Genomic DNA, 24,074 nt, shown 5'->3' with positions numbered 1-24,074 from the left:
AGAAGATTACTTTTAAGAGCTTATGTTGCCGGCCTCAGGTAAAAAAAGTCTTTGTGTCTGTAGCTGCTGCTGTCTTAATCTGAATTCTGATGAGGCGCCTCTCAAACTTTAAAAATAGTGATGTTTTGGATTCAGTATAATGTGTACTTTTTTACATTTTGATGAAATGTGCCCAAGTGTATTCAACTTTGTTTATTCATCCTGTGAAGTGGCTGATTGGACTTTCTTCAAGAATATTTAAGAATAACTTGAAAAGATGTTGAAAGTGTAGCATTTCCTGAAGAAATGCAAATTCATCGTACCCGTTATAATAATGGCATGTTGTTCTGTCACAGTTATCATGTTACTGTCAGCACGTGAAGATCAGCCCCGACCGTTTGTGATAGTTGCATTATGAGACGTCAGAGCGTCAACAATGTGCCAATGTGACGCTTCTTCAAATGTCACATGTTATCTTCTTAGGGAAAGATGAAGCAGTGAAATTAAATCTGATGTGAATGAAAACATTATGTCTGTTATGCGTAACTGTCCTTTTTTCTTTTGCTTTTTAGCACTGGAGGAGATAAACCAAGATGATAGCGCACTGTTCGTAAACTGCTGTAGCTCAACAACGGCCTCCATCACGTCACTGTCTCTCCTCGAACACTGACCGCTATTTGTCAGCCATGTCTAACATAAACACTGCACTTTGCATTGAAAATATACAGAATGCAGATTTGTCTCTCTTACAAAAGGATACTCTTCAGGATGGTGGATTAAGCCAGCTTTTGGATTATAACGCTGAAATGGAAAGGTACAGGTCTTTTGCAAACTTTTATAAAGCCAATGGGGCATTTCCACAGACTGCCAAGATTGCCCGCATCACGACGCCCATTTTCCCCAGTGCTAGAATTGGCATGTCCCCTTGGAACTGCGATAACGCCATGCTTTGGGGAAGGAAATCAGCGGCAATAAACCCTAATAGGACCAGCATGCATAGAAATGACTCCCAGAGGCCGGGGAAGCCTGGCGTGCCGCCAGAGACGCTGCAAATGGCAAATAATAATTTCCTCTCTACCTTATCCCCCGAACACTGCAGACCTTTAGCAGGAGAATGCATGAACAAGCTGAAATGCGGCGCTGCTGAAGCAGAGATAATGAATCTCCCAGAACGCGTTGGAACTTTTTCTGCTATTCCGGCTTTAGGGGGCATCTCATTACCTCCCGGGGTCATCGTCATGACAGCCCTTCACTCCCCCGCAGCCTCAGCAGCCGTTACAGACAGTGCGTTTCAAATTGCCAATCTGGCAGACTGCCCACAGAATAATTCCTCGGCATCCAGTGGAAACCCAGCGAAGAAGAAAAGGAAAAGGTGTGGGGTCTGTGCACCCTGCAGGCGTCTAATCAACTGTGGTGTCTGCAGCAGTTGTCGGAACCGCAAAACGGGCCACCAGATCTGCAAATTTAGGAAATGCGAGGAGCTGAAAAAGAAGCCAGGCTCATCGCTGGAGGTGAGAACCGGGGCTCTACTTCCCCTTCTTTTGTTATTATCCCCTTGCACTCCAAAGCATTAACCTTTTCATCCAGTCACGTTCTAAGCCCTTGAAAATTGTTTCCATGCCCACCCATGCCTGAACATCCCCCTGGCTTCTCAAATCTGCCTACCCGCCTAGCCTAATTGGCAGTAATTAGGGGTGTTTGTGCGGAGCGCAAGCTGAGCTTGGCTCAGACACCCCTAATTGCTGCCAGTCAGGCTGGGGCTGGAACGCATCCGAACAACCTCGAGCTTGGCTCAGCTCCAAGCAGGGCTGGGAAATGGTTTTCAGCAGAGAGCCATCCCTCTCTGCACCCGGTCATTTTAACCAATTATGGAAACCGTCTCTGGATTGGGAGAATCAATATCCCACAAAACCTCAGCCTCCGACCACCAAGACACTGTGAGAGTGATGGCAGTGCTGCTGATGGCGTTTCTCGAAACACCCTCCAAGTTTTGTGTGGTGAGGGGAGGGGAGCACGCAGATCGCTCCTCTCCCACTGATCCTAAATGAAATGATTGTGCATATGCAGTGGGGCTGAGATGAAATCATTCTCTCTTACGTTTTCGTCATTATGGGTCAATTATAGATCAATCTAGGGGATGCTGTTTACCAGGAAGGATGCAGAGGCAAAAAAAACCAAAAACTTTAGCATCAATTAGAGAAGAGAAAAACTTATTAAGCTCTGATTTAATTGACAAGTAGCTAGAGGTTTCATTACAGCACAGTCTGAGGACAGTGTTGTTTTTAAAGTTAATTTTAATTGATTTATCCACTGGATGGTATTTAGTTGTCGAGGGAAAGGGCCGAATGCAAATGCCTTGTTGCACATATGGTTCTCTTCACCCTGAGAGTTTGAACTCAAATTTGAACTGAACATGAGCCTAAATGTATGAGTCACCAACAGCTGCAACCTGAGGGCCAGATGATTTGATCATTAATTAAGTCATTACACAGAGAAGAAAAAGGAGGTTAATTGTAATATATCACCTAATCTGTCCAGTGGAAAAGCCGCTGTATTTGTTTCTTTAATTATAAAGCGCAGCTTTTAATTCATCTCTGAATCCATGATTGATTATTTACAAATGTTCTTTGTTGCATATAATCCTTTCAATATAAACATATAATCCTGTCTGTGTCTGGTCCCTTTTCAGTGACCAGAGAATTATGGAAACATTCAAACTAGACTGAACTTATACTTGAATGCAAATGTTCTGGAACCAGTCAGTAATGACAAAATCAATGTGACATAATACGCCATTATTTATTCATATAAATCTCATTAGGAGTCTAAAGCATCAATAGCTTCGCCAGCTACAACAGATACTGGGTGTTTTGTAATCGCTTCAAACCCAAAGAGTTGTTCAATACATGTTTAAACCTGTTGAGCATTATATTTGAATTTTAGTTACCACCCCAAAGTTTACAAAAATAAGTGAAAATGTTTGCCACTGCAGTGAGATTATGTTAATCTGCTCTCCCCATATTATGATTTAGTTGTTTAAAGAAATTTCCATTCAAGAAAATGCACGACAGGTCACTGCAATGAATTCCAGTTTCATAACATTATTTAAATGTATTTACAAAGTAAACAAAATAACTTTTTTTGTGTGCAAAATAAAGATTCTGTATCTACATTATTTCCATTTAGTGGAGGCTGAATGAGTTTGGGATATTGTTCTGCAGCTGAAGTTGAGTTTTGGAAGACACTGACATAGATTATATATAAACTGGGATGAAACCTCACTTTGAATTAAGATGTCACTGATGGGTTTTCGGTTGGAGATTCCAGAAGTGTTCGTCGGAAGCTTATTTAATGTTGACTCCATATACCATGTGCTGACAGGTGTTCCAAACAGGTGTCCAGGAAGGTGGCCTCACATTCTTAATGCATGGGTACACTCACTTTTGGAAAACATCCATTTGCACAGACAGGTAGAATTAACACGTGTGTGAAAAAACCCCAAACAAATCCATACTTGCTTTTTAAAAACTCCTTGAGTGAGTTCCGTAATTCAGACTTCTAACAGTAATTGTTATTTTTGACTCTGGATCTGTAATTACACGAGCACCTTCTGCTGGAAAACGGGTTTGGGTTGAACGGCATCTCGGAGGTGTTAAGTTGCGCAACATGTATTTGTACGTATATTAACAGTAAGGGCATTTTCCCCCCACCTTGTTGCGGCTAATAGTCGCTCACCGTAGAGTGAGAAGTGTCGGGGAGTGAGTGCAGGGAAAGAACTTACAACCTTGCATGTGCAAATTCACATGTGAGCGGCAACATGAACGCATGCTTGGCTGCTCATGTCTTCTCTCTCTCAAACACACGCACACACACACACGAAGAAGAACACAAACACACTAAACATCCATATTTCTCACAAACAAACAAACAAACAAACACACACACATACAACGTGAGCCAAGTGTACCTTTTTTTTGCCTTGTAAGAGACGATAAGCCAGTGGCAGCCAGTTAGATTTGGCTGTCAGTGTTTTCCACATGGGAATCACCCTGAACTAATTATATCTTAAGCAGCGGTGGAAAATGCAAATCAGAATTTTACTCACACCCCTGAAATTGGAGAGCCAATTTAATCTAATACCCCCTTTAATTTAGCGCGCTAATGCAAGGCCCTAGAGAATTGCCCTGTGTCACTGCTGCTGTTCTGCAGCAGATTCTGCTCTCTCTCTCTCTCTCTGCCTCTCTCTCTCTATCTCTCTCTCTCTCTGCCTCTGTGCTGCTCTCAGGCTCCAGGATGGATTAGTCTGGCAGAGGAATCTCATCTAACCTAACATTTCCTGAGCAGTTACGTTTGCGTTGCTTGAGCTCCAATGGCTCAAAGGTCTTTCATTAAGTTTAAAATGAAATAATACTCATGTGGGAACGTGGTGTCTTACCTCACGTGTTTACCTCCATTATGCCTTGATGGCTTCGGAAAGACCGTTTGCAGTTCTGTTGCATTTTGTAGTATAAAAAGTTGTACGTGGCTGCATGTGTCTTTAAACAATGCATGCCTCTCCACATCTTTTTGGCTTGTGACACCTCATCATGGTTTTTACAAGAAGAAAAAATAGATAATAATCGTTATGTTTTCTAATTATTACACAAAACATTTGAATTAATTTAAATGCTACTCTGAAATCCATGCCGCAGCCCTTACCTTTGATATGTAGTTTTAGGGAACACAACAAGTGACATAATGGCAATTGTATTCTCTCTAAACCACGATTATAATACAAGTGTAGGATCTGCTTCTGAATTATATTAACAGTTAGTCTTTATAATACATTTTTTGCCTTTTTTGTGCTTGTAAGGAGATTTTGAAAAATATTTTAGGGAACTTATACCAGAGCTCCAGTGTTAAAGATACAGTGTGTAAAATTTAGCAAAACATTTAATGTTAAATTTGCACGTTGCAGCTGAATCTCCTTTACCTCCCCCCTCTATTCCAAGTGTGTTAGAGAACCTTCAGTTTACATCATAACTGTTTGTCCATTTGCAGGTTGTTGAAAATAACTGGACTTTTAATGCTTGTGCTCTGACATAAACTATCTGAATTAATTGGATGATGCGGCTTTCATGGGTTCAATTCATATAATCCTCATGGATTATTATTATTGTAATAGGCTGCCCAGAGGAGCACCTTCTTATAAAAAGAAGATTTTACATCAGGAGTGAAATGCTAAATCTGAATCATCCTCAATCATTTAACACTTAACATCAGTGTAGCCGTTATAATCCTTAGATGCCACGTGCCAGTTCATTGGGTTGTTGACAATACTGAGAGGAATATAATATAATATATCATATAATACTGCAGAGACAAAACAAAAGTTCCTCCTTGAACCACATTCATAGAGACGTCTAATTGATTAGTGGAATATCAAAGTGTAGAAAAAACAGCAAGAGTGCAAAACAAGATCCGGTTGAACAGATTTCTACTTTGAATTTCAAATGTCAAAGGGCAGCATCCAGTCGTGTGCACAAAAACCTGGAATAAAGGCATGTTCTTTCTCTCTCTCCTTCTTCTCTTTGTGTTGTGTTGATATGAGTACATGAAAAGGTGGCATGTCTGCTGAGAAACCTTTGCTATTGTGATAAAAGACAAGGCCCAAAATGGAAGGAAGCAGGACCTTGAGGAAAATAGCTTGGATTCAGCCTCTTAATGAGTGTGTGGGGGCCAAATAAGCAACAGCAGCCAGGTCTAATTTGTTTTAGGTGTGCTCAGAATAGATAAGGAAAATCTGTGGCCTTCACCCCCACCCCCACCCCCAACCTTTGCCTCCCTGGAGATAACAGCGAGTGCTCCCAGCCAATCTCTGTGGGCAGGGGATAGGGGGGTAAAGAAATAAAAAAAGGAGAGGAGGAAAAGCCTGAGGGACAGACGGCCTTTAGATCTGCAGATCTCAAATTTACTGGATTTATTCAAGCTTTAAAACTGCAGATTAATTTCGTCACAGAGGTCTGGGGGAGTGTGGAAAAAAAGAGAAAGAAAAATAAGGATGTACGCTGCTGCGCATCTCAGCCTAAAGGGCAACCTTAAGCTCCTGTCAAGACAATAGGACTTTGCCATATGAACCGTGATGCAGACCGCTTAATTATACACAGCTTCCTGCGAGCTACCGTCAGCTACTTAGGAGCATAGGCCCCTTAGTCATTGACATGCCCTTTTTCTCCTAGATTAGTTGTGCCGTGTGGATTTTCTGTCAACTTCCATTTGCACAGGGGTGGGTGGCCGTCCTCCCGAGGCCTTGACTGTGTTCGGAAAGCCACACCTGCATGGCACCGTTAAAGAATTCATCATTTTTTGCCACTGCTACCAATTAAGGCCAAAGCGTAATCGGAGGCGTCCAGACGATGCCCTTACATTATGTGGTCTGTCGCCTCCTCTGCCCCCGTTTGATTTAACATCCCTGGTTCAGTGGTGAAAAAGAACTCATTGTCATTGTGAGGAGGGAGAGAGAGCAAGAGAGACAGAGAGCGAGAGAGAGAGAGAGAGAGAGAGAGAAGCAGCCCAGTGGAAGGTGGACAGCGTAAAAGAGCAGGTGCGGGAGGACGTTAATGTGTGGCACTTTAAATTTTAAACAGATGAGAATAAATTATTGATGCTGACTCTGGCTGAGGAGTTAAAAGGTATCTCATCATTACTGAGAGCCCGTATGGAAAAGTGTGGGAGAAAAGTCTTCAGTTAAATGCATCAGGGAATTGCAAAGAGCACAGAGCATCTCAACAAGGTGTTTTCTTCTTCTTCAGAGAAAACAAGAGGGCTCGACTTATTCAGATTTCTGTGAACATTTTCTGATCTTTTGTTCACGTGTTAGTTTATAATATGTATCATTTCTGCATTAAAATAATGTTAACTATTGAAGGTAACAGACCTTTTCATTCATGTCGGTCACCTTTTAATGACGTCATCCACTTCACCAAGCTACTGCTATGTTTTAGGTAGCGTTTGCCTTTGAACATAATCAATTTTTTTATTGCTCTAAATGCTTCTCTGGACTCTTCTCTGTATATCAACTGGTCCTAAAATATTAAAGTATTGTGGGAAAAAATTAATGGATACACAGAACAGAAACTTTTAGTTTGAAAGGGGTACAGGATGTGTTGTGTTTGTGACACAAGGGACAGGCGAGATTGGGCAGCTGAAATGAGGTGAATCGTGCTCTTAAAAAAGAGTTTTGGACACCGGTGTCAGCTGATTGTTGTGGCATATTATGCAACTTTAAAAAAATGCTGGAATTAAAAGCAGCTTCAAAAAAAGCCAGAGGGTCAGTCACTTAATCAGGAAGTGAGCTGAAGCTCATGATCCCTCGTTTTCTAATTGTTTTGTTTGAGAGTGAGAACCCTAGTGGCAGAACTTACTTACTTTTATATGCATTTAAAAGTGACCTTGAGTGTCCTGAAAGGGCCGATGAATTAAACGTATTATTATTACGTAGTCTGATGTACAGTATTTGAGTATTGAGTTTGGTCTTTTCTTTCTTTGGAAGTAAATCCAGAGACTCGCCTGTACATACATGTTAGAAACAGCTGATTCTTGTCTATCATTAGACTACAGTCATTTATATTTGTATAGTATCTTATAAATAAATACTTAACCGAGGCTTGACTTAAAAATGCATAAATCAAATCACACTCCCAATGTATGCAATTAGATATTTTACCCAAAATCTTGAACCCTGTGGGCAAGTGTTCAGATGGGCTTGTCTCTTGAACATAAACAACCCCATTTGACCCCATTAGCTGTTGTGTTCATTTTGGCTGCATTTTCTCTTTCACTGACTTCAGGCTATCAGCTCTGCTTCAGTGGTATGAGCCACTCCAGCTCGTTCAGAAGACTCATGATCTGTGAGAGGATGGGCTGGGTTGGGCTGGGTTAGAGTGGGTAGCCAGGTCAGTTAGGGGCCGTCCACACAGAAATGGGTTTAGGGGAATACACTGTTTTTTGGTCCTATAGGCGTTCTGTCCACACGGAAACAGCGTTTGGGACGTGAAACAGTATTTTCTGAAAAATCTCAAAATGCTAGCCTTACGTTTATGTGTAGACAGCGAATACGCTACTTTACGAAAGCAATGAGGTCATAGCCCCACCTCCCTAATCCTTAACCCCGCGTGATGGGACATAACAACACCAGGGACAACACGTCCCTGACTACTCCAGCGTCTGATGTCCAATGCCTGTGTGTGTTACAATTTGGCAGTGAGTTTTTGAAATGCTTTGGACACTGTGTCCCCCAAGTCCTTCCCCACCATGTCCCTCGGATACTGCATTCGTGTTTAGAGTTTGTACTGAGTTCACAGGATGTATGCGTACGCCCCACTTCTTTTTCTCCATTTTTGATGCATCCGTTTAACGACATTACAGCGCCACTTACAGGCCTGGCGTATGTACTACAGTGAGTCGTCTTTACGGGGAACTTTTAATGGCAAAGAAAAAGATCGTTTTTGTTTTGTGCTGTTTCCATGTGGATGTGGTCTTAGAGACAGGTGTGATTAAAATCATTTTTTTGTGTTTATTGCAAGGCCTTTTATTTTCAGACAACTTTATTTATTTATAGCTATTAAGACATGAAGAGAATTTCACCAATAGACAGAAGTATTTTATTGTAGATACTTTAATAACAGTGAATTCTCTGTAATAATTGCTCATTTCTATTCAAGCACAATAGGGTTTCCTTTTGTGTTGAAAAACTTGACTGTCATAAGATAATTTCTCCTTATTATGGGATGCAATTTGTTTGTCATTCATATTTTATACACTGAAAATGAAGAAAAGCGGAATATCCTTCAGTGGTATAATTTAGTCCCGAAAGAGCACATTTAGGTGCATTTAGATTGTCAGAGCAGAGCAGCAGTAAATAGAAGTCAGATTATGAGGTTAGGGTTAAATATCTCAGGTTAGGCTTAGTGGATATTCTCTGTTGACTCACACACTAAGACAGACTTTTATTTTATTAATATCATCAGCAGCTTGATGCCCACAGGGACGTGAAGTGTGGACGGACACTCGGTACCCAGTGTGTCTTTTTCAGATGCAGGAGGACACCCTGTGCGCCTATAAGGCGACGCCGAGGGACCTGACAGAGTGGCCGTATATTACGCTCCTGGAATGAGAATGGGCTGGCTTGACAGGGCCTGTTTTCAGATGAATGACACAGCATACAAATAAAGCTGCATCATTTCTGGTCCCTATATTATTGGCTTTATTAAAGATATGTATGATAAGGTGCTCTATATGGTAATGTGTATGTTGCTTTAGTTTCTGTATCTCTTCCTCTTACATGAGCAGAAAAATTCAAAGGCACAGATCTGAGCATAACGTCACTGAGGACCTACACATGTATAGACTTACATGTCTTATCACTGCTGACAGTTTTCCAGAGCACAAGCTTTTGGCTTGATTTCTTGCCTTTTAAAGAAGCCTCTTGTTCGTTGTTAGCAGAGACTTTAAGATTCTTTGTCATGGGAAATAACAGTCAAACAGGAAGCCTGAATAAGTCTTTCTTCTCTGTGCAAACAAAACACTTGCTTATGCAAACTTTAAAGAAACGGTTGTCAGAAAGTCCATCAGGAATCAAACAAATCAATGAGGAAATCTGTATCATAAAAATAACGTCATTTTGACAGTTCCATGGCAGCTTAGGCCCATCACTTATTTATTTGACGATATAGTCTTGTTGTTGTGTTGCGTGTCATAAGTAGAGGGTTGCATTCACAAATATGAAAATGTCTCGTTTTGGTTTCATTGTGTTACATTGTGGAATGTATGTAATATGGCCCCCTTCTTTTGTTCTGAATGTTTTGAACTTGGATTGTGCCTCTTTCTTTGGCAGCATATTCGTTAATCTCAGATTTCTTCGATCAATGTGTTGTGGACAGAGAAAAACATAAGAATGTTCCTTTATCTCTCTCACATACTTGGTGAGCGCTACATGAATTAGGTTATAAAGCGGAGCTGCTAAAAATAAATGTTGCTTTTTGATAAATTAAATCAAATGTTAAATGCAGGGACTTAAAAGGATGTAATAACTGATGGTTCTGTGACATTCATCCAAGAAATCTGACGTGAAAGTGAATTTGTGAATGACAACGGGAAAAATCAGTCAACGTGGTTTAAGCGTCTGCGTTTCTGCGAGTCAAATTCTCGTGTTGCCACCTCCTCTATTGTGGCTGTGCTCTCAGATTATGAATATTTCATGGCAAGCATCTGACACCATGCCCAAGAAGATATTTCAAGGTTTTTTTTTCCCAATAGAAACCCTGGGGTTACAGTGTCACACAGGCATGAAGTCAGTCTGTGGCCCTCAGGCAAAGGACAGGATTTATGATGCACTAGTTGATGACATCAGGTGGATATTTTCACTTGTGAGCAGAGATCCCGCTTTGTCTTCCCTAGAATGATGAACCATTGAGCTGTTCTCAGATTGTTGTCACTCCTCGTGTTCTGTTGCAGAGAAATTATTTCAGTCTGCTCAAAGTGCACGCGGTGTTTTGACAAACACCGACCAGTTTCCCCATCTGATGAGTGAGAAGCTGCAATGTCTAAGCAGCGGTGTGTGTGTGTGTCTGGATGGATGAGCTGCATCTTAAATGCTGCCTTTAGCATTTTACCTTGCCCACAATTGAATCTCTCTTTTTGCCCTTTGTTAAATTTCATTTTCCAGTTTAACTACAGCTTTCTTACATTATTCCTGATTTCAGCTGGGATACGAGTCCAATTATTCTACTTATTAAACCAACTTACCATGGATTACTATAAACATCCTGTCATCATACTGTACAAGCATTTGTTCAGTGCTTTCCAACCGTTTCCGACTTGTAATTCCTTTAAATAGAATAATAAGCTTCTCTGAAGCTGCACAATCGAATGCTTTACTGTGTGTGACAGAGAGGCCGGCGATCACATCTCCTAAATCTATGTGTTTTGTGGGTTTGTGTGTCAAGCTGGTTTATTGGTTGACTCGTGTCGTCAGAATCAGATTCAGATAAGGTTTATTGCTAGTTACAAAGAAGGTGTTCTGGTCGATGGTGCGCATATAAGGTGTGAGACAAGAAAACTAAACATTAGAGAAAATAAAAACAATGAAAAATAGGCAAAGAAAGACAAGAGTTTAATTATTTATCTTATAAGTTCTCTTTCACCTCGACCTTGCCTCTCTTACTTTATCCCCAAACTGTTCAACCTGAGCTGTCCCTCGCATATGCTCGTTTCTAATCCTGTCCATCCAGGTCACTCCCGACGCCTCCTGCCTTTTCGTAGTCCTTCCATTTCACTTTTGCTGCTGTCCTTCTGTCAAACATCACCTCTGACACTCGTCTCCACCCACTCCTCCCTGCCTGCACTCTCTCTCCTTGTGCACTGTCCATTGTTGTAGATGCTTGACCCCAGGTGTTTAAACTCATCCACATTCTCTACCTCTTGCATCTTCACTGTTCCACTTGTCTCACTGTCATTCACACACACGTTTTCTGTCTTTCTCCTACTAACCTTCATTCCTCTTCAGTGCATACCTCCACTTCTTCAATCTTCTCAACACACTGTCCACTTGTTAGAACATTTCCATCTCTGTCGTCAATCTAACTGCTGCCCATCCTCTCTAGCCAATCGATACAATTCTTTTTCTCCTTCGTTAGTGTGCACCCGCTCATACACCTCACTATAAGCTTTTCCACCTCCTCTCTTTCTTCATCTCTTTGGCTGTCCCACTTTTTATTTGCCATCCTCTTCCTTTGGAAACTTTCCTATACTTCCTCGTTCCACCACCAAGTTTCCTTAGTTTCTTTCCTCTGTCCAGAGGAAACACCAAACACCTTCTTGGATGGATCCCTCACCACTAGCTGTACTTCCACAGTCATCTGGTAACTATTCACTACCTCTAAGAGAACTGTCACAATTCCTCCCTGAACGTTTTCAGCTTCCACTACTTAGTCCTTGGCTCCGCCTTCACTTGCTTACTTTTCATGGTTTCCAAAGTCATCTTACAGACTAGCATCCGATGCTGCTTAACCACGTTCTCCCCTGGAATCACCTTGCAGTCTCCTATTTCCTTCAGATCTCATCTTCTGCATAGTATATAATCTACCTGTGAGCATTTTCCTCCACTCTTAAAGGTCACCCGATGCTCCTCCCTCTTCCTGAAATATGTATTTACCACAGCCAGGTCCACGCTTTTCAAAAAAAAACGACCACATTTCTCTCCTTGATCCCAACACCTGCTCATCACCTCTGCTCCCTTTATTTATTTCTCTTCTGACAACCATCTTGTGTGTTGTGAGTCTGAGATGTAAAACAATGCGTAACCAGGATAATTGCATAGGTTCATGATATGACCACTAGTTCATTCATTTATACAAAATATGCTCATCTGAATATGTATCTGATTTCTCCTGCTTGGGGGGTTTCTTAATCAACAGGATAAATAGGTTGTTTGGTTCCACTTTGCATTTGTGCTTTAGAACCAAAACAAAATGGTCCATTACCTTGAATAGAAATCCGTATTTCAATGGATTTAATATGTTGTGTTTTGGCTAATAAAAGCACACTACTCAACAACTGCAAAAACATATTTTTTTCAGATATTTCAATACAGAAATGTTACATTTTACATCTTGAACACAATCATTTGAAGGTTTAGTTTGAAATGGATGATATACCTATTGGATGATATACCACTTAGCACCACCTTTACTATGGAGAGGAGGTTGGATATTTTCTAACAGTTCTTCATCACCTTCTGAGTTAAGTCCACATTTTAACAGTAAACTTTCTTGTGCTGCGAGTCAGTGGATCAGATTCTTCAGAAGCACTGGCAGGTGAAAACTGAATGTACATATATTCAAAATTCTAACGTGAAATTTGTTGGCTTAAGTCTCAGTTACCTGAGAGCAATTAAAAATTCACGAGTGTATCGTCTAATCCTAACCTAAATATTATGTTGATTTACAGTAAATATGCAGAGCTCTGTGTATAGACCTTCCCGGTTTCCAGGCTCCCACACAGATGCCGAGAAATCTGCTCAAAACAAGAAGGCCTGCTCCTACTTTGCATTTCAATTTAACATTTCACAGAACTGGCAGCATGTTGCCTCGCTTAGCCCTTGCTTCGTTACACCCACATGGCTCCTCACCGTGCTTGCTGACATCCTCTGCTGTTCAAAAGGCTGCAACTTGGCTGAGAAATTGGGGATTTCCATACCAGATCCCTCAGGTACCTACACACTCAAGCGCATATCGCGCTCATCTCTCCCACCCGTCCTACAGTGCCTGCCCTTCTTCCCTCTGATTTCTCATCTCAGAGCGAGAATTGACCTCTTGGTGGCATCTGTTTTCTTTTGTTTTCCTGAAATCTCAGCAGCACCTGAAAGTCGCTCTGCTCTCTGCCGTATAGGTTTGGCTCCCAGAGGAGAATTAGCTCTGTAACAGCGCTGTGTAAAATTGCTTCACTTGGACAAGGGTACTTAGGTGAGGCTAATTGGAATGGAGGCTGGCACAGTTGTACTTTGTAGCTGGTAGGTGAGTCTGGCTACAGAAGGCAGCCTCTGACCCACGGGTGCTGCTTCAGTTTATTCCTATAAGGGTCAGCTCAGCCTCCATCTGTGTGGGCAAGGATTTTCTCTGCATGATAAATGAAAGAGGCACGTCGTCTGAGTCTGTTTCAGCAGAAAAAGAACTCTGAATTAGTGTTACTACTCAAGCATACAAAAAAGTGGGGTGCTCAGTATTACGTTAGAACGAGAAACTATCACTTTATAACGAGATAGTTTCTCGTTTTTTGTATGTGTGGCAGCATTACGCTTCCGTAATATACAGTACATCTACAAGGTCATTTATTCTGATAGAAAAACTAACAGGAATATTACGGGACAAAAAATATTTATATTATAATATAAATATATGTATATTAATTTACACGCAATTCAGTTTGACATGTTTCTTTGGATTAAAATGCAATTTAATTGCTTTGGCAAATTAAAATGAAACATAATTGCCTGGATTATTTTTGAGTCCAGGTAAGAAAGAATAAAAACAATCAGTTTCTATTAGTCCTGTCAGTTAAACACGTTAGCGGCGTTAACGCAAACCCATTTTAACGGTGTCAATTTTTGTATCGTGAGATTAACATTCTTTTTGGCCTAGCAAACTTTGTAGTTTTTTTCACATGCTGTTGCAACAACTAGTAACGTTAGAAAAACTACAACATCACACCGGATCTAGCTAGACGGGAAAGTTAACTATGACATTAATGCGATTAATCGCGATTAAATATTTTAATCGTTTGACAGCACTAGTTTCTATAAGTGAATTACTTGTCTCAGTTGTAGGAAGGAGGCCAGGACAAATTGTGGGTCCCTCAAAAAACAACCGTATCCTTTGTTTGTCCTTTGTTTATAGATTCAGAAAAACCAGCCTGTCAAAAGTCCACACAGAAAGACCATTTTAACTAGGTCTCGTTACGATGATTGAAAAGAATAAGAATAATCTAGCAGAGATATAACCTGTAAAAGCATAGCTTTTGGTGCAAATGAGAAATTTTAACTTTATCTATAGCAGTATATAAACATGTATTAATTCATATCATTTAATCACCATCATACACCAACAACTACTATGCGTGTGGAAGGTTGACATTTAAACAAAGCCCTTTGGGTCATCAGGGGCTGTTTTTAAATGTGCTATATAAATAAATTTGACCTTTGAGGACAATCATTTATTAATTCAACAAACACTTTGAAAAGTCCTTATAGCTGCAAACAACCAAAATATATTGTGTTATTAAGTGTTTATTTAATGTAATTTATATTTTAATGACTTTTAAAGAGGGACGTGTTGAAATATTTTTTTTACGATGGCTGCATATATTGACGCTATATGATTAAACAACCCATGATACTAATATTTATTTGTCCCTAAAGACATCTGATGTCATTCTATTCAGTTTCTGGAGGACCAGCATTTTTCATACAAAGAAAAACTCAAGGCGTAGAGTAAATTGCTCCTCCCACATCTCATCAACTCAGCCTTGAACCCTCATCGTATTCCCTCTAAAAAGTGGATGCAATCTTGCAGTTTGCAGGGTGAAGCCTGATTTATATGTCCAGCATGAGGCTGCGCGCGCCAGAGATGATGTTTCCGCTGGTGTGTTGGGTGTGAGGGCTCCAAAAATGCAATGGATGCATTTGAGGAAAAACTGGCCAAGCACATTTGTGTTTATAAGCAGATGTATAAACTAGAGAGTCGATCACATAGTTGTGGAGTCTTGGAGTAGAGATTTTATAACACAAAACATCGTTTTCAGATCGTTTTCCATCACTCACCAGTGGGAAATAGAGGATACAGCATTCACTATATGAGTGGACACGACTGTGAGTGATAGCTTGGACCATCTAATAGGTGACGTCAATGCCAACATTACCATATTTGTTAATTATCCTTTAACTGGTGTTCTTCATGGCATAGCTGGTTCGTGTCCCAGCATTAAAAAGGTAAACTGAGAGTGAGTCACAGAAGGCAGATCCCTGGTGCTGTGCTGCTCTCTGTGGTGTGAAGCCTCTAAAATGCTCCAGTTAGTGATGTCACTGTCTCGGCAGGTGTTTTGCCTTTGGCGGCTGATGGAAAACATCTGCTGTGACATCACTAATTGGGGGCGTGTCCAGAGAGGAGCAGCAGATTGCCATTCTGCAGTCTCCCCCCATACATGTTCCTGTGTGGATTTCCATTTACAAGCACTTGTCTGTCGTCATTTCAGGTCCTATCGATACATACCGACTTTCTCATAAAGCCACAGATTGCCGTGCTGCCCCACTTAAACTGGGCCCGTTCCATTTCACCATCCACTCAATGGCTCCCTTACTGTTTGATTTTTTTTTTAAAGTGTATTTTCTCTAGCAACCGAGGCTTGGCCTGTTTCGCTGGAAACCTTCTCCTATGGAGAGCTAGTAAAATATACGTCCTACAGGAATACTGCACTGTAATTACATTCCCCTATTAGCATACGGAGGCTTGGAGTCACACTGCACTCAGCCTCCAGCAGCACTTTGCCATATGGTCTGTCTGCGCGTCTAGGGCAATATTTGGCAAGACTTTTGCAGAAGGTCAAATATCAAGTCAGAGGACTGTGCCAGAATTGCATCTATGCTAATTGCTCTCTCTCTCTTCCTCTGCTTGCTCATCCATCTCACGCTCCTCTGCTCCTCCCTCCCTCCCTCCCTCCCTCTACCACTGAAGTAAGTAATCTGCTTTAGGATGTTTCCGAGATGGAGATGGATTTGGTTTTCCTTCGCTGCCCCAGAGCCTAATCTCCCCCCTGTGACCACCCCCGCCTCTGCCAGGCACAGCTCTTAAGCACACCATCATACATTCCCCCACCACCCCCTATAGACCATACGTGCCGACTCAGCAAAAAACTCCCAAATTCCTCATTACTCACAAACATCCGCAATACACTTAGCTTGATTTGCTCCGACGGTTGTCTGGTGCGAGGCTGGACCGTGAATTATAAGATTGGAGCTGCATTTCACTGCTATGGAAGCTGCTATCATGACAGCGTTGGAGTTGGATTATTCTGCGATGGTGATGATTTGGACAGAGGAGCAGCCGCTTGAAAATGTCTGACATGTTTTTTTAACAGTTGCTTTAAAAAGGCAGCATTTAGGGGGTAAAATTATGTTGCAGAACTTTAAAATACTGATCATTTTACTTGTAGTTAAAAACTAATTTGAATGTATTTATTTTGGGGGAAATTATTTATGCTTTTTAACAATGAAAACAAATATTTCTCTACTATATACAGTAGTAATAATTTGGATCATGCTAACATTTGTTTCAGGACCTTAGATTTTTTCCGTTTGATCAAAACCATTAACTTCTTTGTGTTTTTTCGTAATCAAGATTTAAGTTCATAATCAAAAATAAAGTTTAAGATTTAAAGTCCAATCTTACATTTGGTGCAGAATCTGTTGGGATGCAGGACTGGCCAGTGGCGTGTGGATGACTCGATGAGTGGTCTGTCCATGATGGCGGCCTTGGAGTGGTACCTTTTATAAACGGCATTGGGTGGCGAGAAAATTGGCTACAAGCTTCAAGATGAAATTTCAACCCCCACCCACCAACACCGGTAACAGGTGATGGATTGCTATACCTTCCAGGTTTGAGCTTGGCAACGCCCCAATATTCCTGCAGAATCAAGTGACAGGCAATATATAACACATCAGTTAAGGCTGACTGCACTACCCATACAACCCCCCCACCCCCTTTTTTTTAGTCCAGGAGATCGGCCCTGAATGTTTAGCTGACTCTCAAATTCCTCCTTCTGATGAAACCCCCTTTTTTTTTCCCCCTTGCGCTCTCTCATCTCTTCCTATTTCTGTCATCCTCATCACCAGTTTGCCTACAAAAATAATCATTTCACTGCATCTTGTCGGTTCATGAGCAAGATCACAGATTTTGGCACTTGGCAAAGTGTAAAGTGTTCAAGACAAAAAAGAAGACAAATTGACGTGCCTGGGTTTGCACACAAATTTCACCTGCCGTCGTGACGCTGTGGACCAGCATTCAGACAACTAAAGCCCTGTCAGCTGAAGCGGCGCAGTCTCGTCTCACCGGAACAATGTTGCTGCAAACCACTGGAAACATTGCATTTGTAAATTTTGTACAGAAAACATCAAAACTCAGATGTCCAAGCAGCAGACTCTGTGACCTTTTTTTCACCGTGCTACATGTTGTTGTTTTTTATGAATGTTCCTATGTTATGAGTGACGGCCTGGTGTGTTTTAACCCCGCCGCGACCCTGGTGTTTTTGTGACGATGATGTTCAGTACGATGAGGGAAAAACCATGATCTTTTCCTTGCTCTAACCACTGAGCTGCCTAAACCAGAAAATGTTTATAATCGCACTCATTTCAGCCAAAAGCACCACAAGTGGTTAAAATACGATCATGTTGATATGCACGTAGATATTTTTTACTCGAAAACGTGACCTCACAGTTATGTGCTGCGGAAGACCCTTGCAACGCGGTTGAGTGATGTTGTATGCCTGAGGTCCATCCAAGACCTGGACGTTACGGTATAATGGGTATTGCTAGTTTAACGTATTGCTCATGGGAGTGTTGTGATATTCGCTCTCAGATTCGGCCGAGATGATCCAGAATTCCTGGACAGAAAAGGGAAAAATGTTGGATCTAAAAATAATGTGCACCCATAATTATGGCAAATTAAAAGTTTTATGACGTTGTTAATGTGTCCGTGTGTGCCCTGAGTGTGTGTTAGTAGGTGGGAGGGGAGGTGGGGGGCTCTGTGACAAGGCTGGCTGGGAGCACAGAGCTGAGGGTTAGTGCCAGACATGTCTCAAGAGAAACAGGGGCACATTTATAATCACCCCGAGTTCAAAAGGGTAATTTATTCACAGTCTGTGGTTTAAGTGGGCTGCTCAGAATGCCAGTGGGATTGTGCCGGGAAGCAGAGAAGTAGAGACACATTATTTTCATTTTTTTTTCTCTCCTCATCCCCTTTTTCCTCCCTACCTCTCTTGTTTTTCCCCTCATCATTCTCTTCATTGCCTGTTGTTGTCTCTGCGAGCCCAGTGTGGCGTCTTTTAACACACGCCGGCGAGCATATTTCACTTTTACACTCATCCGCATTGACGTCCCAGCGCTGATTGAATTTTGAGGCGCTGCGGCGTCTACCATTATCATCCTCATCGTCTTGAGTGGTTTATCTCTGGCCCCGGCTCAGTGTGACGCCAAGGCTGGAGGGGAGAGGAGGAGTAGGACAGGGGCGGGCTGGGGGTTGACGGCTGTGCCTGTGTTTTTATTATTTGTGTGGAAAAAAAAAATAAAAAATAGGTAGGATTATTCTTGACCGAGATCTTTGAGATTGGGGTTGTAGATTGGTGTTACGTGTCTGCTTGCAGAATTTTCATTCCACACTCAGCATTACTCTGGCGGCTTTGATTAAGATTCAAGGTCCTGTTCCAGCCACTACCGTCTTCCCACCACCTCCTCAATCAGCTGTCGACGTGGCTTCACCATTTACTGGACCTGCCAGGTTCAGTTAGGATCACAAGGTGTCATGGCTGCCCAGAGACGTAACTCCACTGTGCCAGAATCAGCAGAGAATTATTCCACCGCGTGTCACTTTTACTGTGTTGTTATCACTGCAAACCACCAGCAGACACTTAGAATACATTGCCCACTGTGGTGTGGTGGGGTTAATTTCAGGTCTGCAGAAATCTCTCTCTCCTCCTAGTTCAATACTCAGTCGTGTGCATTCACTGCCAGAGCGGGAAATTGTCTTTCCCGCCGCGTGCCACGAGCCAGGTTGTTTTGTATGCTCTGCTGCAAAGGCAGCAGTGTTGACATGAGACTGAGCGAATGCCACAACGTCTTGATTTGAGGTGAAACCTTGGTGTTGCTCCAGTGTCCCGGGTCTACCCCTATCAACCCTTACTTCCCACACACCTTTTCCCTTTCCTCCCCTTTTATCCACCTCTGTCAGTCCCTCTGTCTGTGTTGCTTCTGAATTCTTTTGTCTTTCCTCCCCTTACTGTCCCTGGCGGTTGATGGAGTGATTGTGAAGGCACATGCAGGTAGGGGAGCAGACAACGTGGAGTTGTGCTAATTGAGCCTTCTTTGTGCCTGGTCACTGCAGTGTGCCGAAGCCTGGGAGTGAATCCAAGCAGCACTCAAGAGCCCCACTGGATCGATAACGCTGGAATTTAACAAAACAGAGACATGCCAAGTGCCCAGATCAGGGTCATTATTGTCTCTGGCGAGCCGCACTTCCACCGGGGACTGATCAATGGGCGAATATGGATCAAGATAAACATTCTCGTCTCCCTTTTCTCTCCTCTTTGCCTCTCAGAGCGGTATATTGTTGACAGACAGAGCAAAGCCAAAGGCAGAAAGGCAGAAAGTGCCTCTGACTGCATCATGGTTAACTCTTTGCCTGTGCTTTTAAATGAACATTCCTCAATGTCACGTTGATATTTTCAGCAAGACATTCTCCAATAATCTTTGGAGGTAGAACATTCAACAACATACTGACCAGTGGGTTGTTATTCAGCCATCTGCATTGCAAACAAATCTAAATATTTGTTTGTATTTTTTTTGTATGAAAACCTCATGAATCATCAAGTAAATGTCGGTCTACTTTAAGTAGACCTGTGAAGAACTATGCATTGGTCACTTTGCCAAATAACGCCACATCACCCACACAGCTCTGTGTGGTTTTTAGTCTGGTGGTGTTAGCTGAAAGGAGATAACACTTTTATTCTTTGGACCACTCAGATGTCCTGTGGTTGGAGTAGAGGTCAAACCCTGGTTGTGTCATACCAAAGATGTCAAATATACTCCTAGTTACTTTGTGCTACGGAAACTAAAGATAAGCAATGGTCAAATTCCTCTGCATGGAAAGTGTGACCACAACGGACGACCTAGACAAACATTACCATATCTTTGCATAGGATCACAGGAAACTCATTTGACTTTTTTTTCAATATTTCTCCCCATTTTTGTCTTTTATCAAATATAAAGCACAAATGTCACTGGCATAGTGTAAATAGAACTCATTTTTGGAATTATAGAGACATTGCAAGACTGGGCAGTTTTGTTTCATTTCATCCATGAGTTTGTCATTTGCAGTGATAATGTTCTGGTGATCTTGGTCTTTCCTTTATTCACATGGAAGAATAAAGGTAATTGCTAAATTGACACTGGGATAGTGAACCAAAAGGCACCGTGAAAATTAGGAATCTGAATGGAACTCAGCCGTCATTAAAGGGATTATTTACACCTGCGATTTCCCTGTGACTTGTCACAATGGTTGCTGGCCCTGGAGTTGTTTTGTTTGGTGCTTAAACCTGGGTTGAAAAAAATATATAGTGTAGCTACATTAACTAAACCAGGACTTTTTGACAAGTCACAGTGAAATAAAAAAAACACAAAAAAAGGCCATGTTCCATTTAGCTTTCTCAGTTTTAGAGTGCATGCTGGCTCACTCTCACAGTGCCTTGAGTACTGAAGCTTAACAGAGCCTTTATTAATGTTATCAGTAACACCTGTGCTTTTCCTGCTAAAACGTGAAGAAGTCTGTTGTGAGAACGGCTAAAAATGCCTAAAAACACTCCCCATGAACCGGTGTTGATGAGGTAATTGGCCAAATTCACACTTGCTAGATCAAAATGTTCTCCACGGACACGTAATCCTTTCACTTTGTAAATATTTCTTATCTGGTCCACATTCCTGTGGTATGTTGTTATAAAAGTGTCACAACTACGGCGCTTGCTGCAAATACATAATAGTACAATAGTAGTCTGATGCACACTCTATTTAAAATTATTAAAATATATCTGTTTAATACCTTTATATCATAATCATGGCATAGCAAATGTGCATATATTTACACCAATGCTCATCGTATAGTCAGCAGTGTTTTAACTTTTAATCTAGGGAGGCAAATTCAGATTATTTGAGTTATGTATTACGGATTTTCTTCAAATTAAAATCTTGTCATTTGTAGAATCTAATGCAGTGGCCTCAAAAGACAAATATCAATCATACAATCATATCAGCCCAGGAAAAGAAGGAAGTCAACACAGGGAATAATTCTTTTACAGCCGGGGACTTTGCAAAAACTCCAACATGGTATGCACATGTTGTCGTAATCTCCTCAAGAGTCGGTGTATGTTAATATTAAATGATGGTCCAGCCTTATGGCACACTGTAAATACTTCACACATGCAGCCCATAAACTCTACAAAGTATGAGTGCAGGATCCACTCTGGTGCTAAAACACTCATCAGTACGAAGCCAATGATGACACTTGCTATTAAAATGTCAAATTGCCCTCCACTCAGACTAAAGTGATTTTAGTTGTGATTATTCCCCCACACACACACCCACACCCACCCTCAACCTCGTCAACATTACAGGGGGAAAAAAATCAAAAACTGTGCTAATTGGTCACGGGGATTGGTGGAAGACTTGAGTATTTTATGTCTCTGACTTCCAAATGAGTTTTGGAAAGGAGAGGCTGTCATTCTGGCGTAGGGGTTTTGGGGAGAAAGAGGAGGGGCAGCTGTTGGCGCGGGCTCAAATTGAAATGATGCACTGTTCCCCCTCACTGCAGCTAGAGCTGCAGTAATTAAATGCCTCATTGTTGCTTCTTGGGAATTTGTATTGAATATTTCATCCAGCGTAATGATTATTTGGGTGTGGGTGGGACGTGGATCTAATCACCTTGGCTGACTCTTTGATGAAATACTCGGTTTGGTGGTTGCGTTTTATAGCTGCTCTAAGTGCCGTTCTGGGTGGTTTTTTCTTTTAACTTTAGTCCGTGCATTTTCACACTGTTGTTGTCCACCACTTTCCCATTTAGCAAAATTGAAAATATGAATTTATATTTAAGTAGCATGACACGACGCCGCTTCACAACCTGTTCATTAAAACGTTTCCTTCACATTTTGTCTCCCACAGAGGACACCGGTCAACAGTGGCGAAGCTTTTCGGTGGTTCTTTTAGAGAAGCGAGCCACGGCCGCTCCCGTCCAGCGAGAGGACAGGTGGGATTCTTGACTCTCTGCCAGGAGCACTTCTTAGGTTCACAGAACCCAGTGCACTCGACACATTTGGAGAGGACGAGAGAAGAAAAAGGGAAAAGGGGACAGACAAAAAGATAAATGAAAACATAATGGTGTTGTTTAAACTCTGTAATTTCCTTTTCCGTGTAATTATTGTACCTTTTGACAGTATCATAATGTATATTTTTGGTGTCTATGAATGTTTTCAGTGTTGTGGCTGTAGTTTCACAGCCAATCCCGTGTAAAGGACTCACACAGACAATCATACAATCATCCGGAATCCGTCAAAAACAGAGGAGGCCACAAGGATTGATGACATCACAAAGCGCCACAAAAACTACACTCTGGAGCAATAATCTATTCTTTTGATTATTCTTCAACTTTAATTTTTTTTAATTTTTATTTTTTTAAACTCTTCATCTCCCTTTTATGAAGCTAATTCACCCTCTAGTTTTGTCTGTTATTCAAACTGAAAACCACATATTGAAATGGCAGTGTGATGTGTCTTGCTGAGAGCAACAGTGTGATGAATGGCAGCAGTGCTTCTGTGATGGGCTCGATGTTTGAGTGGACTCACTGCCATACAGGGCATATTGTCTTATGTGGTGAGTCGCTCTTCTTTAAAATCTACTTTTGTCCATTTGACTGTGACAGGTTGAAGGTCATACTTTTAAAGATGGTTAAGGGACATGTTTTTGTTTTGCTTTTATACTTTAGCTATCAAACCTTTTGGTTTCAGTTTGGATCCCTTAAGGTGGTTAACTGTCTAAAAGGTAGGGAGCAATGCCAGTAAAGCAGCTGTAGGTTATTTTGAAAACATTCAAATTAGGATTAATTACAGAATACTCTACGTATTTAATATGTCAGATGTTGTTCTGGAGCTAACCTCCCCTGCAGAGCAAACGGCAGTCCTTTCTCCTATAAATTAATGTTAAAACATTCCAAAAATTAAAATTATTCAATAAGTTACTCATTGTCTTAAACCCTATTGTTGCATGTGTAAATGTGTTTTGGTTTTAAAGATTACTAAGAATTTGTATATTGTTGTTGTGATGCTTTTATGTGTTAAAATAAAAAAAAACATGACTTCAGTAATCTCGATGGTGAATGTCTGAATTGCGGGTTTTGCTGAGGACAGACAAAATAAATCAGCCATTTTTATTAGTATTGATTAGTTATAATCACCTGACAAACAATAAGCGGTTGTTTCACGGCTTGCAAAGGCGTCAACAGCAATAACGACGAGCTGGAGATGGCAGGAATATAACAGCATGGGTTGCCTCCCCAGTCACGTATTCCCTAGAATACTAAAATGTTGCATGGAGAAAAGTGGTTCCCAGAGGCAGCAGACTTTAAAGGACTAGTGAAATCCCATGAGGTTTGTCATGCTGGAATGAACTTGGGGGGGGGGGGGGGGCAGGGATGCAGGAGAAGAGAGGATGGTGGGTGGAGGAATGTGGGGGTAGTGGTGGTGAGGTGAGA

The 24,074-nt window shown here is 41.4% G+C and overlaps 1 protein-coding gene across 1 annotated transcript; it reads left to right on the top strand.

Annotated features, from left to right (window-relative positions):
• Positions 1 to 665: 665 nt before the first annotated feature.
• cxxc4 (CXXC finger 4) lies at positions 666 to 23,561 on the top strand. Its single transcript, XM_058639510.1, has 2 exons — positions 666 to 1,490; positions 22,490 to 23,561. The coding sequence occupies exons 1-2, from the start codon at positions 666 to 668 to the stop codon at positions 22,532 to 22,534; spliced, it is 870 nt and encodes a 289-aa protein (XP_058495493.1). The 3' UTR covers positions 22,535 to 23,561.
• Positions 23,562 to 24,074: the final 513 nt, after the last annotated feature.

This window comes from Solea solea, chromosome 10 (genome assembly GCF_958295425.1).
Source record: "Solea solea chromosome 10, fSolSol10.1, whole genome shotgun sequence".
NCBI classification, from domain to species: domain Eukaryota; kingdom Metazoa; phylum Chordata; class Actinopteri; order Pleuronectiformes; family Soleidae; genus Solea; species Solea solea.
The sequence above is the reverse complement of the archived record's forward strand: the minus strand, read 5'-3'. Positions and strand labels throughout refer to the sequence as shown.

Bases quoted from the DNA above. Each gene is read 5' to 3' on its own strand.
- cxxc4 (XM_058639510.1), top strand. From the start codon at position 666: ATGTCTAACATAAACACTGCACTTTGCATTGAAAATATACAGAATGCA. The intron at 1,491-22,489 runs GTGAGAACCGGG...TGTCTCCCACAG, and splicing joins AGCCAGGCTCATCGCTGGAG to AGGACACCGGTCAACAGTGG.